This window comes from Rana temporaria, chromosome 12 (genome assembly GCF_905171775.1).
Source record: "Rana temporaria chromosome 12, aRanTem1.1, whole genome shotgun sequence".
NCBI classification, from domain to species: Eukaryota; Metazoa; Chordata; class Amphibia; order Anura; family Ranidae; genus Rana; species Rana temporaria.
In genome coordinates this window covers 133,949,255-133,967,415 of record NC_053500.1, presented here as the reverse complement: position 1 = coordinate 133,967,415, position 18,161 = coordinate 133,949,255, and the positions used below count along the sequence as shown (strand labels likewise).

The 18,161-nt window shown below is 46.1% G+C and overlaps 2 protein-coding genes across 4 annotated transcripts in view; one reads left to right on the top strand and one right to left on the bottom strand.

The window, feature by feature from the left end:
* Positions 1–18,161, bottom strand: part of CCDC57 (coiled-coil domain containing 57) — an 85,245-nt gene that overhangs the window by 62,221 nt on the left and 4,863 nt on the right. Inside the window, exon 1 of one of the 3 annotated variants that reach the window (XM_040330782.1) lies at positions 4,063–4,161. The exons of 1 other annotated variant lie outside the window; for it this stretch is intronic. Coding sequence is in view for 1 of the 2 variants with exons in the window: in XM_040330780.1 (XP_040186714.1) it covers positions 4,000–4,029 (30 nt within the window). In the remaining variant the exon portion in view is untranslated. Of the gene's footprint in view, positions 1–3,999; positions 4,162–18,161 lie in introns of those variants that run through there. One more of the 3 variants, XM_040330780.1, reaches the window with a different exon arrangement.
* Positions 6,658–18,161, top strand: part of SLC16A3 (solute carrier family 16 member 3) — a 74,919-nt gene continuing 63,415 nt past the window's right edge. The window contains exon 1 of the mRNA XM_040330784.1: positions 6,658–6,825. The gene's annotated coding sequence lies outside the window, so the exon portion shown is untranslated. The remainder of the gene's footprint in view (positions 6,826–18,161) is intronic.

The window sequence follows — 18,161 nt, the reverse complement described above, 5'->3', positions numbered from 1 at the left end:
GGAAACGGCGTATCTTTACAGCGATGGGCGCACGTACGTTCGTGAATCGGCGTATCTAGTCATTTACATATTCTACGCCGAACTCAACGGAAGCGCCACCTAGCGGCCAGAGGAAAATTTGCACCCTAAGATACGATGGCGTAGGAGACTTACGCCGCTCGTATCTTAGCCTAAGTTAAGCGTATCTGGTTTCCAGAATACGCTTAAATTTACGCCGGCGTAGATTCAGAGTTACGACGGCGTATCTACTCATACGCCAGCGTAACCCTACCTGAATCCAGCTATTTATTAACATATCAAATAGTAACAGCAGCCAGTGCAGCAAAGCAACAAAATATCACAAACATTTATGCATTTATGGCTTGGAAACTCATTTGCAAAAAAAAAATATTTAATTCTCAACTCTATGCAAAGCAGAGATCTGACGGTTATCTGTTTGCTCGGCGAATGGCTAACTTGGGTACTGAAACTGATAACGCAGCCTAGTAGGAAGCACAGCCGGATATGACAACATCTGTAAAAATGTTGTATTACTACCGGTAGATTATGTAGGAACGCATCTCACCATTAACCATCTGTATTGAAAAGTCTTAAAGTTAAACTTTGTTTTTTCTTCATTTGGTTCCCCAACAGAAAAAAAAAAAAGTAATGACTGCGACACTCACCTTCAGACTGAAGCTGTCCCTTGCAGTACTTTCAGCACCTTTCCCTTGCAGGGTCCCATGGAGCCACCGTTTTGTGCATGCTCCCATGATGATGAGACTACTGAGTAGAAGAGTGTGATCTCTACCTTCACCGACACATACACAGGCAGACAGAGGACTACAATTACAAGCAGTCCTCCACTGGCCATTACTCCACTGGGCTACCTGTGCATGTTGGCGCAGACAGGGTCCTCAGATCAGGAGTATTTGATGGATGCCATTAGATGCATGTGCACAAGTGCATTAAGGGAATTATAGGCCCAGATTTACAGAGAGAAAGGCGCACATTACGCCGCTGTAGAGTAACCAATGTACGCTACGCCAACACAGAGCAGAGAGGCAAGCAATGCATTCAGCAAACCAGTGCTCCCAACGCTGCGCCAGCGTGGCATGGGATTCGAAGGCGTACGCCGGCGTAGGTGGAAGTGGGCGTGACCCATGCAAATGAGGCGTGACCCCATGCAAATGATGGGCCAGAGCGCCAGACAGATACGTATCACGAACTGCGCATGCGCCGTGACGTGGACGCATCCCCCTGCGCCTGCTCACAACCACGCCGGATCACTGCGTACGGCGTGAACGTAACCTACGCCCAGCCAGACACACGTCCAACGTAAAATACGCCGTCTTGTGTTCCCTGGTGCAGACCTTTGCATGTCTGCTGCTGGGTTGCACCTCCTTTATGGGGAATAACTTTACGCCGGACGTATAACTTATGTGCAACTTGCGTAGCCTGCGTCGGGCGCACGCAGGTTTGTGAATCGCCATATTTACCTCATTTGCATATTTGAATGGCTAATCAATGGGAGCGACACCATGCACCCAGCCTAAATGTGCGCCCACCCTACGCCGTCGTAAGCAAGCTACGTCGGCGGGGTGTAGCCTGGTTTTAGGCGCATATCTGTTTGTGGGTCTGGCGCACAGATACGACGGCGCACATTTGCACTTACGTCGGCGTAACTTGTTATATGTCGGCGTAAGTGCTTTGTGAATCTGGGCCATAGTTTTCATCAGGGGTTCGCAGGGTTTGCAATTTTGACCCAGCCCCATGCTCCAGGGGGCCCATGAGGCCCTCTGTACACCTGGATAGGAGGGGAGGCATATAGAGGAACCAATCCCCTTCATTGTTCCCCTGCAGCTGCAGGGATCGGTTCCTCTGCATGCCACCCCTCCTATCCTCCTCCTGCTATGATTGGACTCCTATGCTCTCCCCTGGCTCCCCCACAGCACTGCCGGGGATCTGTCAGGATGGAGCCCGGGGAAGGGGCGGGTAAATGTGTAATTTACCCACCCCTTCCTTGTCTTAAAGTGGTTGTAAAGCTCTGAAATAAGGTATAAAGCAGCATATTTTTTTAATAAAGAACATACCTTCATCTAACACAGGGGATTGTATGACAATAACAAAGTTATTTTAGCAGCAGGAGGGGAGGGGGAGGAAGCAGATTGGCACTGACTCTAGCTGACAGGCAGGGAGGGGGGAAGAGAGGAGAGACGAAGGCACGTAAACTGACCACAGTATCCTGGTTTAGCAGCCATGGTAAACGTGGTCAGTTTACAGAGGGGAGGGCAGCACCAGCCAGGTATTTTAGATGATAAAAAGGGATACATTACACAGCATAAGCACTGTGCTGTTATTCATTCTTTAAAAGAACAGGATCATTTTTTTTAGGGTAACAAATTCGTATCGATCACTGACTCTGTTCATTCATAACAGGGGCATAATAAACATGTTTACTATGCTTTCGTTTGTGGGATGAATGGGGAGCTCTGTACAGAGCAATACTTGTCCATTCATTCTGTGCAGTTGTCGCTGCAGAGAAGATTAGAGCTGTGTTACGAACCTCCACTTTTCAGGTCCCCCGCTGGTGCTCATGCCCCCCCCCCCTCCGTCCAGGGCCCCCATGGGAAGCGTAAGATGCCTAATTTTTGCATCTGTCCATAGTGGACATTCATGGACAGATGCAAAAATTACGAATTTCACAAATGTTTGTAAATTTACTGACAATTGGCAACCCTGGGTCAAAGGTTAAAATGGTGGGTGCTCAGAGTGAAAGGTTAAAGCGGTGGGTGCCCTGGGTCAAAGGTTAAAGCAGTGAGTGCTCAGGGTCAAAGGTGGAAGCTGTGGGTGCCCTGGGTCAAAGGTTAAAGCAGTGGGTGCCCTGGGTCAAAGGTGGAAATGGTTGTGCCCAGGGTCAAAGGTTGAAGTGGTGGGTGCTCAGGGTCAAATGTGGAAGCCGTGGGTGCTCAGGGTCAAACGTGGAAGCCGTGGGTGCTCAGGGTCAAACGTGGAAGCGGTGGGTGCTCAGGGTCAAAGGTGGAAGAGGTGGGTGCTCAGGGTGAAAGGTTGAAGTGGTGGGTGCCTGAGGTCAAAGGTTGAAGTGGTGGGTGCTCGGGGTCAAAGGTGGTAGAGGTGGGTGCTTGGGGTCAAAGGTGGAAGAGGTGGGTGCTCAGGGTGAAAGGTTGAAGTGGTGGGTGCTCAGGGTCAAAGGTGGGTGCTTGGGGTCAAAGGTTAAAGTGGTGGGTGCCTTATGTCAAAGGTGGATGCTCAGGGTCAAAGTTGGTAGCGGTGGGTGCTCAGGGTCAAAAGGTGGAAGCGGTGGGTGCTCAGGGTCAAAGTTGGAAGAGGTGGGTGCTCAGGGTCAAAAGGTGGAAGCGGTGGGTGCTCAGGGTCAAAGTTGGAAGAGGTGGGTGCTCAGGGTGAAAGGTTGAAGTGGTAGATGCCTGAGGTCAAAGGTTGAAGTGGTGGGTGATCAGGGTCAAAAGTGGAAGAGGTGGGTGCTTGGGGTCAAAGGTGGAAGGTTGAAGTGGTGGGTGCTCAGGGTCAAAGGTGGAAGAGGTGGGTGCTTGGGGTCAAAGATTGAAGTGGTGGGTGCCTTATGTCAAAGGTGGATGCTCAGGGTCAAAGTTGGTAGCGGTGGGTGCTCAGGGTCAAAAGGTGGAAGCGGTGGGTGCTCAGGGTCAAAGTTGGAAGAGGTGGGTGCTCAGGGTCAAAGGTTGAAGTGGTAGATGCCTGAGGTCAAAGGTTGAAGCAGTGGGTGCTTGGGGTCAAAGGTTGAAGCGGTGGGTTACACAGCCCTGCTGTTAAAGAATACAGAGTGTGAATGCCCAACTCTTCCCACCCCTACCCATATACTGCCAGCCACACACAGCTGGCAGCACTTGTGTGTATCCTCTCACAGAAAACTGTCCTCCAGGAAGCTTCCATCTGCATCCCCTCCCATTCTCCCACAGAGCTGACAGGAACGATATAAGGGACAAATAAAGTGAAAGCACCGAATTCTCGGCGGTTTCTCACCTCCCCGGGTCCGCTACGGCTGTTGTACATAAGAAGGACAACTCTCTGTATCCATTTGCTTACTTTATTCCAGACCGCAGCTCCACACGGAAGGCTCGTTCCTATGGCAACCGCAACGCCGAGTCAGGCTTCGCCACTGCTGCTAGGCCTCGTCTCCACGGCGACCGCGCTTCCCGCCACAGCAACTCGAGCCTCCTGACGTAATCGTTTCCCGTGCCTGACGTCTCCAGTCAGCAATGGATGCGGGCTGGTGCTCTCCTCACATTACTAACGGCATAATAGTTGTCCTGTCTTCTCCATTGCTTATCATTGCGGTGACTTTTCTGGTGAGGTCCTCTTCAGATAATATGAGGGAGAAACATAAAAGGGTGCCAGAGAAAGAAGTCTCAGACCACACTCACTATTATTTGGTCATGAAGGGCACCAATGTACAGTAGTAGTGCGTTGCCATGCGTGGCGGTGCGTGGCAACGCCTTTACATTGGAGCTGCGCTGCCATCGTATCACAACAAAAAGCACCGATAAAGACCACAGTTTGCAATGTGAAACAATGCGTTCATATACATGCGTTCACTTCTTAAACCCCGGACCATTTGGGTGGTCAAAGACCAGGCCACTTTTTGCGATTCGGCACTGCGTCGATTTAACAGACAATTGCGCGGTCGTGCGACGTGGCTCCCAAACAAAATTGACGTCCTTTTTTTTCCCCACAAATAGAGCTTTCTTTTGGTGGTATTTGATCATCTCTGCGGTTTTTATTTTTTGCGCTATAAACAAAAATAGAGCGACAATTTTGAAAAAAAAAACAATATTTTTTACTTTTTGCTATAATAAATATCCCCAAAAGATATATAAAACATATTTTTTTCCTCAGTTTAGGCCGCTACGTATTCTACATATTTTTGATAAAAAAAAATCGCACTAAGCGTTAATTGATTGGTTTGCTCAAAAGTTATAGCTTCTACAAAATAGGGTATAGAATTATGGCATTTTTTTTTTACTAATAATGGTAGCGATTTTCGATTTTTATCGAGACTGCGACATTATGGCGGACACTATTGACACATTTTTGGGACCATTGACAATTTTACAGCGAACAGTGCTAAAAAAAATGCACTGATTACTGTAAAAAATGTCACTGGCAGTGAAGGGGTTAACACTAGGGGGCGATCAAGGGGTTAATTGTGTTCCCTAAAGGGGGGGATGGGACTGACTAGGGGAAATGACAGATCACTTTTCGTATTTTTCCTCCTTTAAGCGGGGTTCCAACCACAATTAGCATTTTTTAAATGTATTTACTTTCATCCTGCGTTTTTATAATATAAATCCGGTCACTTACTATTTTACAATCCGCCGCCGCTCCGCATAGTTATTCAAAAAATATCATTTATAAAACTATGTCCACACCGTTGTCATTTTTTTTTTTTAAATTACAGTTTTGGTGTCTTGCGCGGTGTCCATCGGCGGCCTCGTCGGGACCAGCGTCCGTCTGCGGCTTCGGGTGTCCTCTTCGTCGGGTCCGGCGTCCTTCTGCGGCTTCGGGTGTCCTCTTCGTCGGGTCCGGCGTCCTTCTGCGGCTTCGGGTGTCCTCTTCGTCGGGTCCGGCGTCCTTCTGCGGCGTCCTCGCGTCCTCCCTGCTCGTTTCCCGCGCCGAGTTTGAATACTGCGCCGACATATACAGAGCGCAGTACACTCGTGTATTGTCGGCAATGCTCGGCAACTCTCGCGCTGACGTCCTGTACGTCCAGGACGTGAGCGCGGAAGGAGCCGAGACTGCCCGACTATACCCGAGTGTACTGCGCTCGGTATATGTCGGCGCAGTATTCAAACTCGGCGCGGGAAAGCGGGTATCGGCGTATGCCGCGCACCCACGATTTTGCCCTGATTTTCAGGGCAAAAAAGTGCGCGGTATACGCCGATAAATACGGTAGTTCCTGGAAGTCTTGGATGGGGAGTGATATTTGGGTAGCGCACTGCATCCTGGGAAATGATGACACACATCTCCCAGGAGCATTAGAGGGAGATGATGTCAGAATCCTAGGTGATTCCAAAGGCAGATTTCGTGGGACAGCATAGCAACAGGCATTTCCATATGAGTAAACCTTTTTTTTTTCTTTTTCTTTTTTAGGTCTAATGAGCACAATAATGAAAAACAAATTTGGGGATGGAAACTCCACTTTAAATACTTGGATTTATATCCCGATGTATCTCGCAAGCCAAAAGGGTCAAAACAGAGACCATGGCCTATGGAAGTAGACTTGCGTTCTCTGACTTTCTATAACTAGTATGAGGCTGACAGCGTCAGGCGTGCACATCTGGTTATGAGTTCAGCTGAATGGAATCCTGTGTGTGTATTGTGTTGTTACATAAGGAGAAAACCGGCAATGACAATGTCCCAGACCGAGAGGCTCATTTGAAGGCAGACTGCTTCTCTCATCGTATGTGATGCCATTGGTCTTCAGCCCAGGACAGCCCCTGCCGCATGCTGATAAACCCGGACGGATGATGTCGGAGTAACGATTTACTGGCAGTGTCCTTGCTGTTTTTCTCCTTTGTGTTCGAGGTCATGTTTGAAAATAGGACTGAGGTCTACTTTAATGCTTCCTTGGTTTAGACATCACATTAAAATGTTTTCTGTTTGGTAGCCCTTCACTGGAAGAAACCATTACCCCCATCCCAGGAGGCCCTCTACACTAGGGTTAAGGACGTGGAGCTCATGGAAAAGATGACAGCCAGGATCCGGGACAAATAAAATGACCACGACGTTGTCTGGGAGAGGTGGCACTCTCGGGAGGACCCGCGGTGAGCCGGCGGCAAAGCCATCGAGGTACTGTGCTACCCTGCCCTCAGGTTTTATTGTCAAAGCTTAAAGTGGAGGTTCACCCTATAAACAATTTCTAACACTAGATCCAGCCCAGTTCTGCATATAAAATGACACTGACCTTTTTTTTTTTTTTTTCTCGTAGATATCGTTTAGCCTTAGAATTCACCGCGGCTTCCGGGTAGGGAATCCCGCGGGAGTGGGCGTTCCTATTGACATGCCAATTGATTGACATGCTAAACGACGGCGCACACAGTGCGTCACGACTTCCCGAAGGAAGCTCGGCTCTATTCGGCGCCTGCGCACCGGCGCCGAATAGAGCCGAGCCGACCCAAGCTTCCTTCGGGAAGTCGTGACGCGCTGTGTGCGCCGTCGTTTAGCATGTCAATCAATTGGCATGTCAATGTCAATAGGAACGCCCACTCCCGCGGGATTCCCTACCCGGAAGCCGCGGTGAATTCTAAGGCTAAACGATATCTACAAGAAAAAAAAAGGTCAGTGTCATTGTATATGCAGAACTGGGCTGGATCTAGTGTTAGAATTTTTTTATAGGGTGAACCTCCAATTTAAAGTGATAATATAGGTTTGATTTAAAATAAAATAACAAACATATCGTACTTACCTCCACTGTGCAGTTAGTTTTGCACAGAGTGACCCCAAGCATCCTCTTCTGGGGTCCCACGGCGGCTCCTCCCTGCATCAGATAACCCCCTCTGGGAAGCTCTCTGCCAAGGGGGTTACCTTGCGGGCGCACTCCCATGTCCAGCATTTGGCGTCCGCAGCCGCCGAATGCAGGACTCAGTGCCGCCCAGGGCCTACGTTATTGGATTTGATGGCAGCGGGAGCCAATGGCTGCACTGCTACCAATCTATCCAATAAAGAGCCGAGAACCCGTGTAGAGAGCAAAGGCGGGATCGCGCCCACGGAAATTCAGAGTTCAGGTAAGTAAAATGGGGGGGGGGTGCTTAAGTTCTTCCAAAGCTTTCTTTCCCCTGTATGGAGGAATGGACCAGGCTGGAGGACATGCAAGGTGGCAGATGGGACTTGTAGTCAAAGAATTTGTACAGTAACCAGCCTGAATGACGTGGCTGTGTGGGCGGAGCTACATATATAACATGATTAACAACATCTGCTGCTGGCTGGAAACTTCTACTCAAATGTTTACTAGTACACAGGGTGGGATCATGGCTACGACTCCTTCAGTAATCGGGATGACATCTGTTGGTATTTTATCCTGTGGTGGATTCACGAATGAATTGTGACCAGCCTTATTGGTTGCTCTAGATTTCCTTCCAGTATTAAGTATCGTTGCCTTGATGTGCCTGCCTTCTGTTGAGTCTCGTAGAAGTCTAGGGGCAGATGGTGGATTATGTAAATGACACTGAAGAGGAAACCAATACTTATTGTTCATGTTATTGTAGAGACAGATGTGCTGATAGGATGTCCCGCCACTGTTGGTGGCAAACAATCGCCCATTATGTGCCTTTCATTTCAATTCTTGGAGAGATGGAGATGTTGCTTTTTTAGCCAGGAAAGGTAGTGAATAGTCTGGAAAGATACCCCGGAAGGCCACTTGATGGTACAGAAGTATTTTGTGGTGGAGGTATCTGATGTGGGCGTGATAGCGGTGAAAATTGGTTCTGATGAATATACTGTAAAGTGCATTTTGCTTCAAAGAAGCAATCCGTGATTATAATATAGTCTGGGTGGACTCTATTCTGATCATCTGCTGCTACCTCTATCAATGCCACAAAGGAAGTGCCCACCAGATGGTAAATTCTTGGATGTATACAGAGGAGAACCTGGTACAGTTCATCTCGCTTGAAGGACTTTTTAAAACAGTGAATGGGTAAAAGCATCAAATACAGTCAACACGTTTCAGGGGAAAAAAGCCCCCCCCCCCCCTACTTCAAGTCTTGAGCAGATGATGTTAATAAAATCACAACAGAATGCACTAAGGGACCTGCGTTAAGGCTTAACTACTTGCCAACCAGCCGCCGCAGTTATTTGGCGCCAGGTCGGCTCGGCTGGGCGAGATCATGTAGCTATACGTCATCTCGCCTTTCAGCCAATAGGGGCGCGCGCCCCCAACCCCGCTCGCCCCTGATCCCGACGCGCGTGCCTGGCGGGCGCGATCGCCGCCGGGCACCCGCGATCGCTCGTTACAGAGCGAGAACCGGGAGCTGTGTGTGTAAACACACAGCTCCCGGTCCTGTCAGGGGAGAAATGTTCGAAGTGTCCGCCATAATGTCGCAGTACCGATAAAAATCGCTGATCGCCGCCATTACTATTAAAAAAAAAATAATAATAAAAATGCCATAAAACTATCCCCTATTTTGTAAACGCTATTACTTTTGCGCAAACCAATCAATAAACGCTTATTGCGATTTTTTTTATTTTTTTTACGAAAAATATATAGAAGAATACGTATCGGCCTAAACTGAGGAATTTTATTTTTCATATGTATATTTTTGGGGGATATTTATTATAGCAAAAAGTAAAATATATAATTTTTTTTCAAAATTGTCGCTCTATTTTTGTTTATAGCGCAAAAACTAAAAACCGCAGAGGTGAGCAAATACCACCAAAAGAAAGCTCTATTTGTGGGAAACGGCACTGCATGATCAAGAAATTGTCAGTTAACTGCTTAAGGACCGCCTCCTGCACATATACGTCGGCAGAATGGCACGGCTGGGCACAAGCAGCCCAGCCGTGGGTCGGGGGTGCGCGCCCGCGACAAGGTCCAAAGCTCCGTGACCGCGGGACCCGATCGCCGCTGGAGTCCCGCGATTGGTCCCCGGAGCTGAAGAACGGGGAGAGCTGTGTGTAAACACACCTTCCCCGTTCTTCACTGTGGCGCCGTCATCGATCGTGTGTTCCCTTTTATAGGGAAACACAATCAATGACATCACACCTGCAGCCACACCCCCCTACAGTTAGAAACACAAATGAGGTCACACATAACCCCTTCAGCGCCCCCTTGTGGTTAACTCCCAAACTGCAATTGTCATTTTCACAGTAAACAATGCATTTTTTGCTGTGAAAATGACAATGGTCCCAAAAATGTGTCAAAACTGTCCGAAGTGTCCGCCATAATGTCGCAGTCACGAAAAAAATCGCTGATTGCCGACATTAGTAGTAAAACATTTTTTTTTTTATAAAAATGCAAAAAAACTATCCCCTATTTTGTAAACGCTATAGATTTTGCGCAAACCAACCGATAAACACTTATTGCGATTTTTTTTTTTTACCAAAAATATGTAGAAGAATACGTATCGGCCTAAACTGAGGGAATTTTTTTTTTTTATATATATATATTTTTGGGGGATATTTATTATAGCAACAAGTAAAAAATATTGCATTTTTTTCAAAATTGTCGATCTATTTTTGTTTATAGCGCAAAAAATAAAAACCGCAGAGGTGATCTAATTCCACCAAAAGAAAGCTCTATTTGTGGGAAAAAAAGGACGCCAATTTTGTTTGGGAGCCACGTCGCACGACCGCGCAATTGTCAGTTAAAGTGACGCAGTGCTGAAACGCAAAAACTGGCCAGGTCCTTTAGCTGTCTTAAGTGGTTAAAGTAATGCAGTGCCGTTTAGCAAAAAAAATTCTTAGATACACTTATGTAGAGAAGCTGACAATGAATAATGTGGATACAAAAGTCCAACATTTTTCATGATACGCAGCACATTAGCAAACTAAATAACATTCACTGCTACTGTAAATGGCAAACTATTCATAAAGTTTCTATAACAGTAATTAATTTGCCATGCATAGTTTTTGCTTTTATCTTGTTCTGCAGCTGCGAGATATATTTGTCTATAAATATATCATCCACTGTTCTTTTGTCGCTCAGTACATAAAGCTTCCGGTGACGCTGGCTGGCTTTACCATACGAATATAAAAGGGACTTGAAATGGAAATTGAATCTGAAGTCATGGGGCAAGGAATCTGTTTTATAAAGGCATTTATACAAATAAATGATCCTAACTGCCAGCAAGGTTCTAAAGTGTCCACACCCTGACCAGTCGTACAGCCACCCTAGACAAAAGACCTTGCCCAAATCATAGGAAGTAGTCAAACAACTCAGCCCCATTACAGTAATAACAACAGTTCATAGAACACTTTAACTTTTATTATGCAAATGCTTTAAGTCCTAAACGTCTTACTTAAAGCAGAGGTTCACACAAAAAGTGAACCTCCGCTTTTTGAATCCCCCCCCCTCCGGTGACACATTTGGCACCTTTCAGGGGGGAGGGGGGGTGCAGATACCTGTCTGAGACAGGTATTTGCACCACTTCCGGGTTCTGATCCCCGTGGGGAATCCAGCCTGTCATGTCACCCCCCCCCCCCTGTCTTCTGGGAAACACTGTTCCCAGGAGAGAGCGGGGACCAGTGACGGCACGCCGCGATCCTCGCACATGCGCAGTAGGGAATCGGGCAGTGAAGCCGCAAGACTTCACTTCCTGAATCCCTCACCGAGGATGGCGGCGGAAGCTGCCGAGGACCAAGCAATCTCGGCTGCTGGACAGGTAAGTGTCCATTTTTTTAAAGTCAGCAGCTGCCGTATTTGTAGCTGCTGTCTTTTAAAAAAAAAAATCGGCGGAACCTCCGCTTTAAGGGCACATTGTGTCTGATATAGGGTGACCACATTTGCAAACTGCCATTCAGGGACACACCCCCTCTCTCACCTTCCCCAAAAAAAGATGAGGGAGGTAATGTAGTTTGGCAGCGGGTTGTCAGGTGAATGTGCCACTTGCCACCAGATGCAGTGCCACTTGCCACCCATAGCCTGCCACCAGATGCAGTGCCACTGTCACTCCCTCTGCATAAGCCACGTGCGTAGAAGGAAAGGAGTGGCGTCACTATCTGGAGAGTGAAGATCACCAGTCCCTGCTGCTTGTCGCTGGGCGCCAGAGAAGCAGGAGGTGCCGAGGTGGGTGGGGACAGCAGTGGTGCACTAGGCGCAGGCCTCGCTCCCGGTCTCACTGTCTGAGAGTAAATTATCACTAGTTGCAAGATGTCAGGCAGCGCTGGCCCTAGCAACCAGTTCTGGAAATGTAGCCATTAGTTAGTAAGGGGTGTCTGTGTATCCTCTATTTCATTCCGGGACATTGTATTGTCCCGGAATGAAGGTGCCCGGGACCCGGGACAGACATGTCAATTGTGGGACAGTCCCGGGCAATCCGGGACATGTGGGCACCCTAGTCTGATATGTAACCCTTATTAACCAGAAAGGCTGGCCGAACAAAAGAAATGTATTTGATTATGGCCAGCTTAAAGCAGAGTTCCACCCAAAAGTGGAACCTCCGCTTTAAGCACTCCTCACCCCCTTACATACCACATTTGGCAGGGGGGGGGCTTCAGTAGGAGTGGGACTTCCTGTCCAACTTCCTCCTTCCGGGACCGCCTAGGCGACTCCTCCTCTTGCTTTAGGCAGCCCCTCCCTTTCAGCGATCTCCTGGGACAAGTGACAGGTCCCAGGAGATCGCCTGTCCATTTATAGAGCGCAGCACGACTCGCGCATGTGCAGTGAGTGCCCGGCTGCGAAGCCGTAAGCTGTCACGGCTGACGGCCAACAATATGAATGGAGGCGCTGGCAGAGAGGGGGGGGGGAGAGAGGAGCGACGCTCTGGGCGGCCGCATCGCTGGACCGTGGATCAGGTGAGTGTCTGTTTATTAAAAGTCAGCAGCTACACTTTTTGTAGCTGCTGACTTTTAATAAACATGAAAAGGCTGGAACTCCACTTTAAGTCTTTGAAATAAGAAAATAATTACTCAACTTTTAGTAAACTTTCTCATAATACCATATTATGCTAACACTGTAGTAGCATCTTTGGTTGGCAGGAGGCATTGGGATGATAAGGATTTGTGAAGAAGTGAGAATACCTTCCCTGCCTGCAGGTCATACAGAGCAAAGTTACTGGGGTCACTTGGCCACCTGCTAGGGAGCTGTCACCAACCCCGGGAGCAAAGCAGTGACAGATTATCCTCACTGCCCACGCTCACATTACCTATGACGAGCTGTAATTCATTTTAGCACATGAATGAAGTGCCACAGACCCAGCATGGTCCCTGACTGTTCTTATGAAGAGTTGCCCCTAGAAATGTGTGTCATTGGATACATTCATGGTTATTAAAAGCTACCTACAGTGCCTTGAAAAAGTATTCATACCCCTAGAAGTTTTCCTAATTTTTGTCATGTTGCAACTAAAAACGTAAATGTATTTTATTGGGATTTTATGTGATAGACCAACACAAATCGCCACATAATTATGAAGTGGAAGGATAATTATAAATGGTTTTAATTTTTTTATTTTATTTTTTACAAATAAATACATTAAAGCCTTAGTTTGAGAGCATCTTGCAAGACCAGCAAATTTTTGGAATACATTTGGATATGATATACAAGCGATGTCTTGATATACAAGTAGCGTTATTTCACAACGGAGTATAAAAAAGTAGAGGCGCCTCTAAGTGTAGCAAAATGATACATTTAACCACTTAAGGACAGAAGGTGTTTTTCAGATTCGGCGTTTACAAGACTAAAACATGTTTTTTTGCTAGAAAATTACTTAAAACCCCCAAACATTATATATATATATATATTTTTTCTAACACCCTAGAGAATAAAATGGCGGTCATTGCAATACTTTCTGTCACACCGTATTTGCGCAGCGGTCTTACAAGCGCACTTTTTTTGGAAAAAATACACTTTTTTGAATTAAAAAAATAAGACAACAATAAATTTGGCCCAATTTTTTTTATATATTGTGAAAGATAATGTTACGCCGAGTAAAATGATACCCAACATGTCACGCTTGAAAATTGCGCCCGCTCGTGGCATGGCGTCAAACTTTTACCCTTAAAAATCTCGATAGGCGACTTTTAAAAAATTCTATAGGTTGCTTTTTTTGAGTTACAGAGGAGGTCTAGGGCTAAAATTATTGCTCTTGCTCTAACGATTGCGGCGATACCTCACTTGTGTGGTTTGAACACCGTTTTCATATGCGGGCGCTACTCGCGTATGCGTTCGCTTCTGCGCGCGAGCTCGTCGGGACGGGTCGCTTTAAAAAAAAAAATTTGTTGTTTTCTTATTTATTTTTATCCGTCGCACCATAGACCTGTATGGAGCGCCCGTTCAGGTCCGCCTAAAAAAGTGACAGCCGGACCTGAACAGTCCGCACTTGTGAAAGGGGCCAATGGGATATTTCAGTTTTTCCTTTTTCATACATTTGCAAATCTTTCTAAATTCAGTTCAAAAGTGAATTTTTCCTCAGTTTAGGCTGATATGTATTCTGCTACATATTTTTGGTAATAAAAAATGCAATTAGCGTATATTGATTGGTTTGCACAAAAGTTATAGCGTCTACAAAATAGGGGATACATTTATAGCATTTTTTTTTTTACTACTAATGGTGGCGATCTACGATTTTTATCAGGACTGAAACATTATGGCAGACTCATCCGACACTTTTGACACATTTTTGGAACCATTGGCATAAATACAGTGATCAGTGCTATAAAAATGCACTGATTACTGTTTACACACACACACAGCCCAGCTCTGATGAAGAAGTCTTGTGCTTTGAAACGCGTCAGCCAGCAGTGATCCTCATCACATCCTCCATGACCATTCGGAGTGCTGTTCGAGTTCAACATGCTGTAGCCATTTATGGAATTACTTTTTTACTGCGTACCTTTCTACTACAATTGTGAGTAGTTTTTATATTGCATTTTAATAAAATGTATCCAAATGATAATGCACAAGGCTGGTGCGCCCTTGTTTTCTTTTCGTCTGAGGTCATTTATACCTGGTCTAGACCTGACACTTCAGCTGGCGTGACAAGAGTTGAAGGTCATTAAATGTATGACAGTTGCTGCCAACATCTTGACTTTGCACCTCAGAAACACTTGTGGAATCTTGCAGTTCTTTCTGCTGCTGATCACATGGTCAGTTGTGAGATGTAGGCCACGTGTTTAGAAAGCTGGACTCCTATGCCAGAGTTCTATCTCTGTGAAGCCCACAAGCACTTACTTCCTGGAAGTCTTTGATGGGGAGTTATAATGGGGAAGTGCACTGCATCCTGGGAAATGATGACACACATTTCCCAGGAGCATTAGCTTGCTGAGGGAGATGTCAGAATCCTAGGTGATTCCGAAGGCAGATTTCATGGGTCCGCATAGCAACAGGCATTTCCAGGTGAGTAAAAAAAATATATATATTATTTTTTTATTTTTTTTAGGTCTAATGAGCACAATAATGAAAACAAAATTTGGTATGGAAACTCCACTTTAAGTTATAAATATTTTCTATTAGTCTGGTGAATTTGTAATATTACAGATGTTTATTTTCTTTGAGCCCAGGTTCACACTGGGTACGATTTGAGATGCGATTTCACATGTCAAATCGCATCTCAAATCGGCGGCATTTGCCGGCTATTGTCGGCAATGGCACTGTCCTAATCAGTGCGACGCCGCTGCACCGATTTCAAAAAGTAGTTCCTGTACTACTTTTTGCGATTTCGGGGCGCGATTTACATTGAACACTGCACAGATGTCTCTTACATCGCGGCTAAAATCGCAGCCGAGAAATCGCGGTAAAATCGCGATTTTACAGCGATTTTGAATTCGCAGCAGTGTGAACCTAGCCTTAAGCAGGTGGAACTTTAGGCTTCTTTTTATATATTTCCACCTTCATATTTTTCATATTTACCTCTTGTAAAAAACAATTCTGTTTTTTAGAGCTGAATAGCTCAAGCCGAAATTTATAGGCAGGTCTTTGTGGGATTTTGGCAACAGACATCGTTCCTGAAAGGAGGAAACTGCTGCATACTAGCACATTTTGAGAGACATAACTTTAACTGCTTGACGATCAGCCGCTGCAGTTTCACTGCAGCAGAATGGCACTGCAGTCCCTTAAAAAATTGCAGATCGACGCCATTACTAGTAAAAAAAATTATAATAAAAATGCCATAAATCTGTCCCTTTATTTTGTAGACGCGGATAGCTAGATTCAGGTAGGGGCGCGTATCTTTGAGGCGGCGTAGCGTATCGTATTTACGCTACGCTGCCGTAAGTCAGAGAGGCAAGTGCTGTATTCACAAAGCACTTGCCTCCTAAGTTACGGTGGCGTAGCGTAAATGGGGCCGGCGTAAGCGCGCCTAATTCAAATGAGGATGAGGGGGGGCGTGTTTTATGTAAATGATTGGTGTACCGACGTGATTGGCGTTTTTTACGAACGGCGCATGCGCCATCCGTGTACATATCCCAGTGTGCATTGCTCCAAAGTACGCCGCAAGGACGTATTGGTTTCGACGTGAACGTAAATTACGTCCAGCCCCATTCACGGACGACTTACGCAAATGACGTAAAAATTTCAAATTTCGACGCGGGAACGAAGGCCATACTTAACATTGACTAGGCCAGCTTTTTGTTCGACTAACTTTACGCCGGAAAAAGCTTTACGTAAACAACGTAAAAAAAATGCGCCGGGGGCACGTACGTTTCTGAATCGGCGTATCTAGTCATTTGCATATTCTAAGCCAAACTCAACGGAAGCGCCACCTAGCGGCCAGCGTAAATATTGCACCCTAAGATACGACGGCGTAGGAGACTTACGCCGCTCGTATCTTAGCGTAGATTCAGAGTCACGTCGGCGTATCTACTGATACGCCGGCGTAAAGCTATCTGAATCCAGCTATATAAATTTGTGCAAACCAATCACTATACACTTATTGTGATTTTTTTATTTTATTTATTTTTTAACAAAAATATGTAGAAGAATACATAGCGGCCTAAAGTGAGGGAAAAAAATTGCTTTTTAAAATAAAAAAAAATTGGGGGTATTTATTATAGCAAAAAGTACAAAATATTGTGGTTTTTTTTGTTGTTTGTTTTTTCAAAATTGTCACACTTTTTTTTTGTTTATAGTGCAAAAAATAAACGCAGAGGTGATCAAATACCACCAAAAGAAAACTCTATTTGTGTGAAAAAAAAAGAACGTAAATTTTGTTTGTGTACAGCGTCGCACGACCACACAATTGTCAGTTAAAGTGACGCAATGCCGTATCGCAAAAAATGGCCTGGTCATTGAGCCCATGCACCCACAATGGACAGGCTGCCCCTGACTGATGGTCTACAGCCCTCTGCTCATGGAGCTTTAAAAGCCGAGCAATTGGTTCTCAGTGCAGAGATGTTCGATTGCTCGCTTGGTTCTCAGTGCAGAGGTGTTCGATTGCTCGCTTGGTTCTCAGTGCAGAGGTGTTCGATTGCTCGCTTGGTTCTCAGTGCAGAGGTGTTCGATTGCTCGCTTGGTTCTCAGTGCAGAGGTGTTCGATTGCTCGCTTGGTTCTCAGTGCAGAGGTGTTCGATTGCTCGCTTGGTTCTCAGTGCAGAGGTGTTGGATTGCTCGCTTGGTTCTCAGTGCAGAGGTGTTGATTGCTCGCTTGGTTCTCAGTGCAGAGGTGTTCGATTGCTCGCTTGGTTCTCAGTGCAGAGGTGTTCGATTGCTCGCTTGGTTCTCAGTGCAGAGGTGTTCGATTGCTCGCTTGGTTCTCAGTGCAGAGGTGTTGGATTGCTCGCTTGGTTCTCAGTGCAGAGGTGTTGATTGCTCGCTTGGTTCTCAGTGCAGAGGTGTTCGATTGCTCGCTTGGTTCTCAGTGCAGAGGTGCCAGGGGACAGATGCAGCATCGGACTGATGCTGCATCCACCTAGGCAAGTATTTACCTGCAAAAAAATATATAAAGATCCTCTACTTCTCTTTTAAGGACAGATCATAATTGATTAGCTGCCTCCCTGGCTACAGTAGATGGGGAATGACAGCAGTAAACCGAACATGATGTAATACATGTCACTTCTGGCTTCTTTCATTGCAGAGGAGATCTGGAAATGGATGTTCCTTGATCTCCTCCCGAGCAATGGGTTGGGGCTTATTGCTCCAATCCCTTGCTAAACAGAGGGACAGCAAAGCCCAGGAACCAGAAGGCTAGGGAGCAGCACTTTGTACTGTAAAAGTAATCAGGTGGCTCTATAACCACCCAAAAACAATATCAAGCTCATGACTACATTAGCATGTTGTAACCCCTTGAATACGAGGACACCCAGTTTTTTATAACCATACCCTGGTACACAAGAGGTTAATTACTATGAATTCCTAATCTTCTCACTGGCTGTAATTCTTTAAGGATCTGTGGAAACAAGAGCAACAGGTTTTTAATGTGGCAGTCCTATGAACTACCTGAATTCTGAGCAGGTCGTTCTGAAGGGAACTACTCCAATTTACATAAATGCTTTGATTTCCCCAGTCTGCCCCCACCATACAACGTACTTACTATACTATG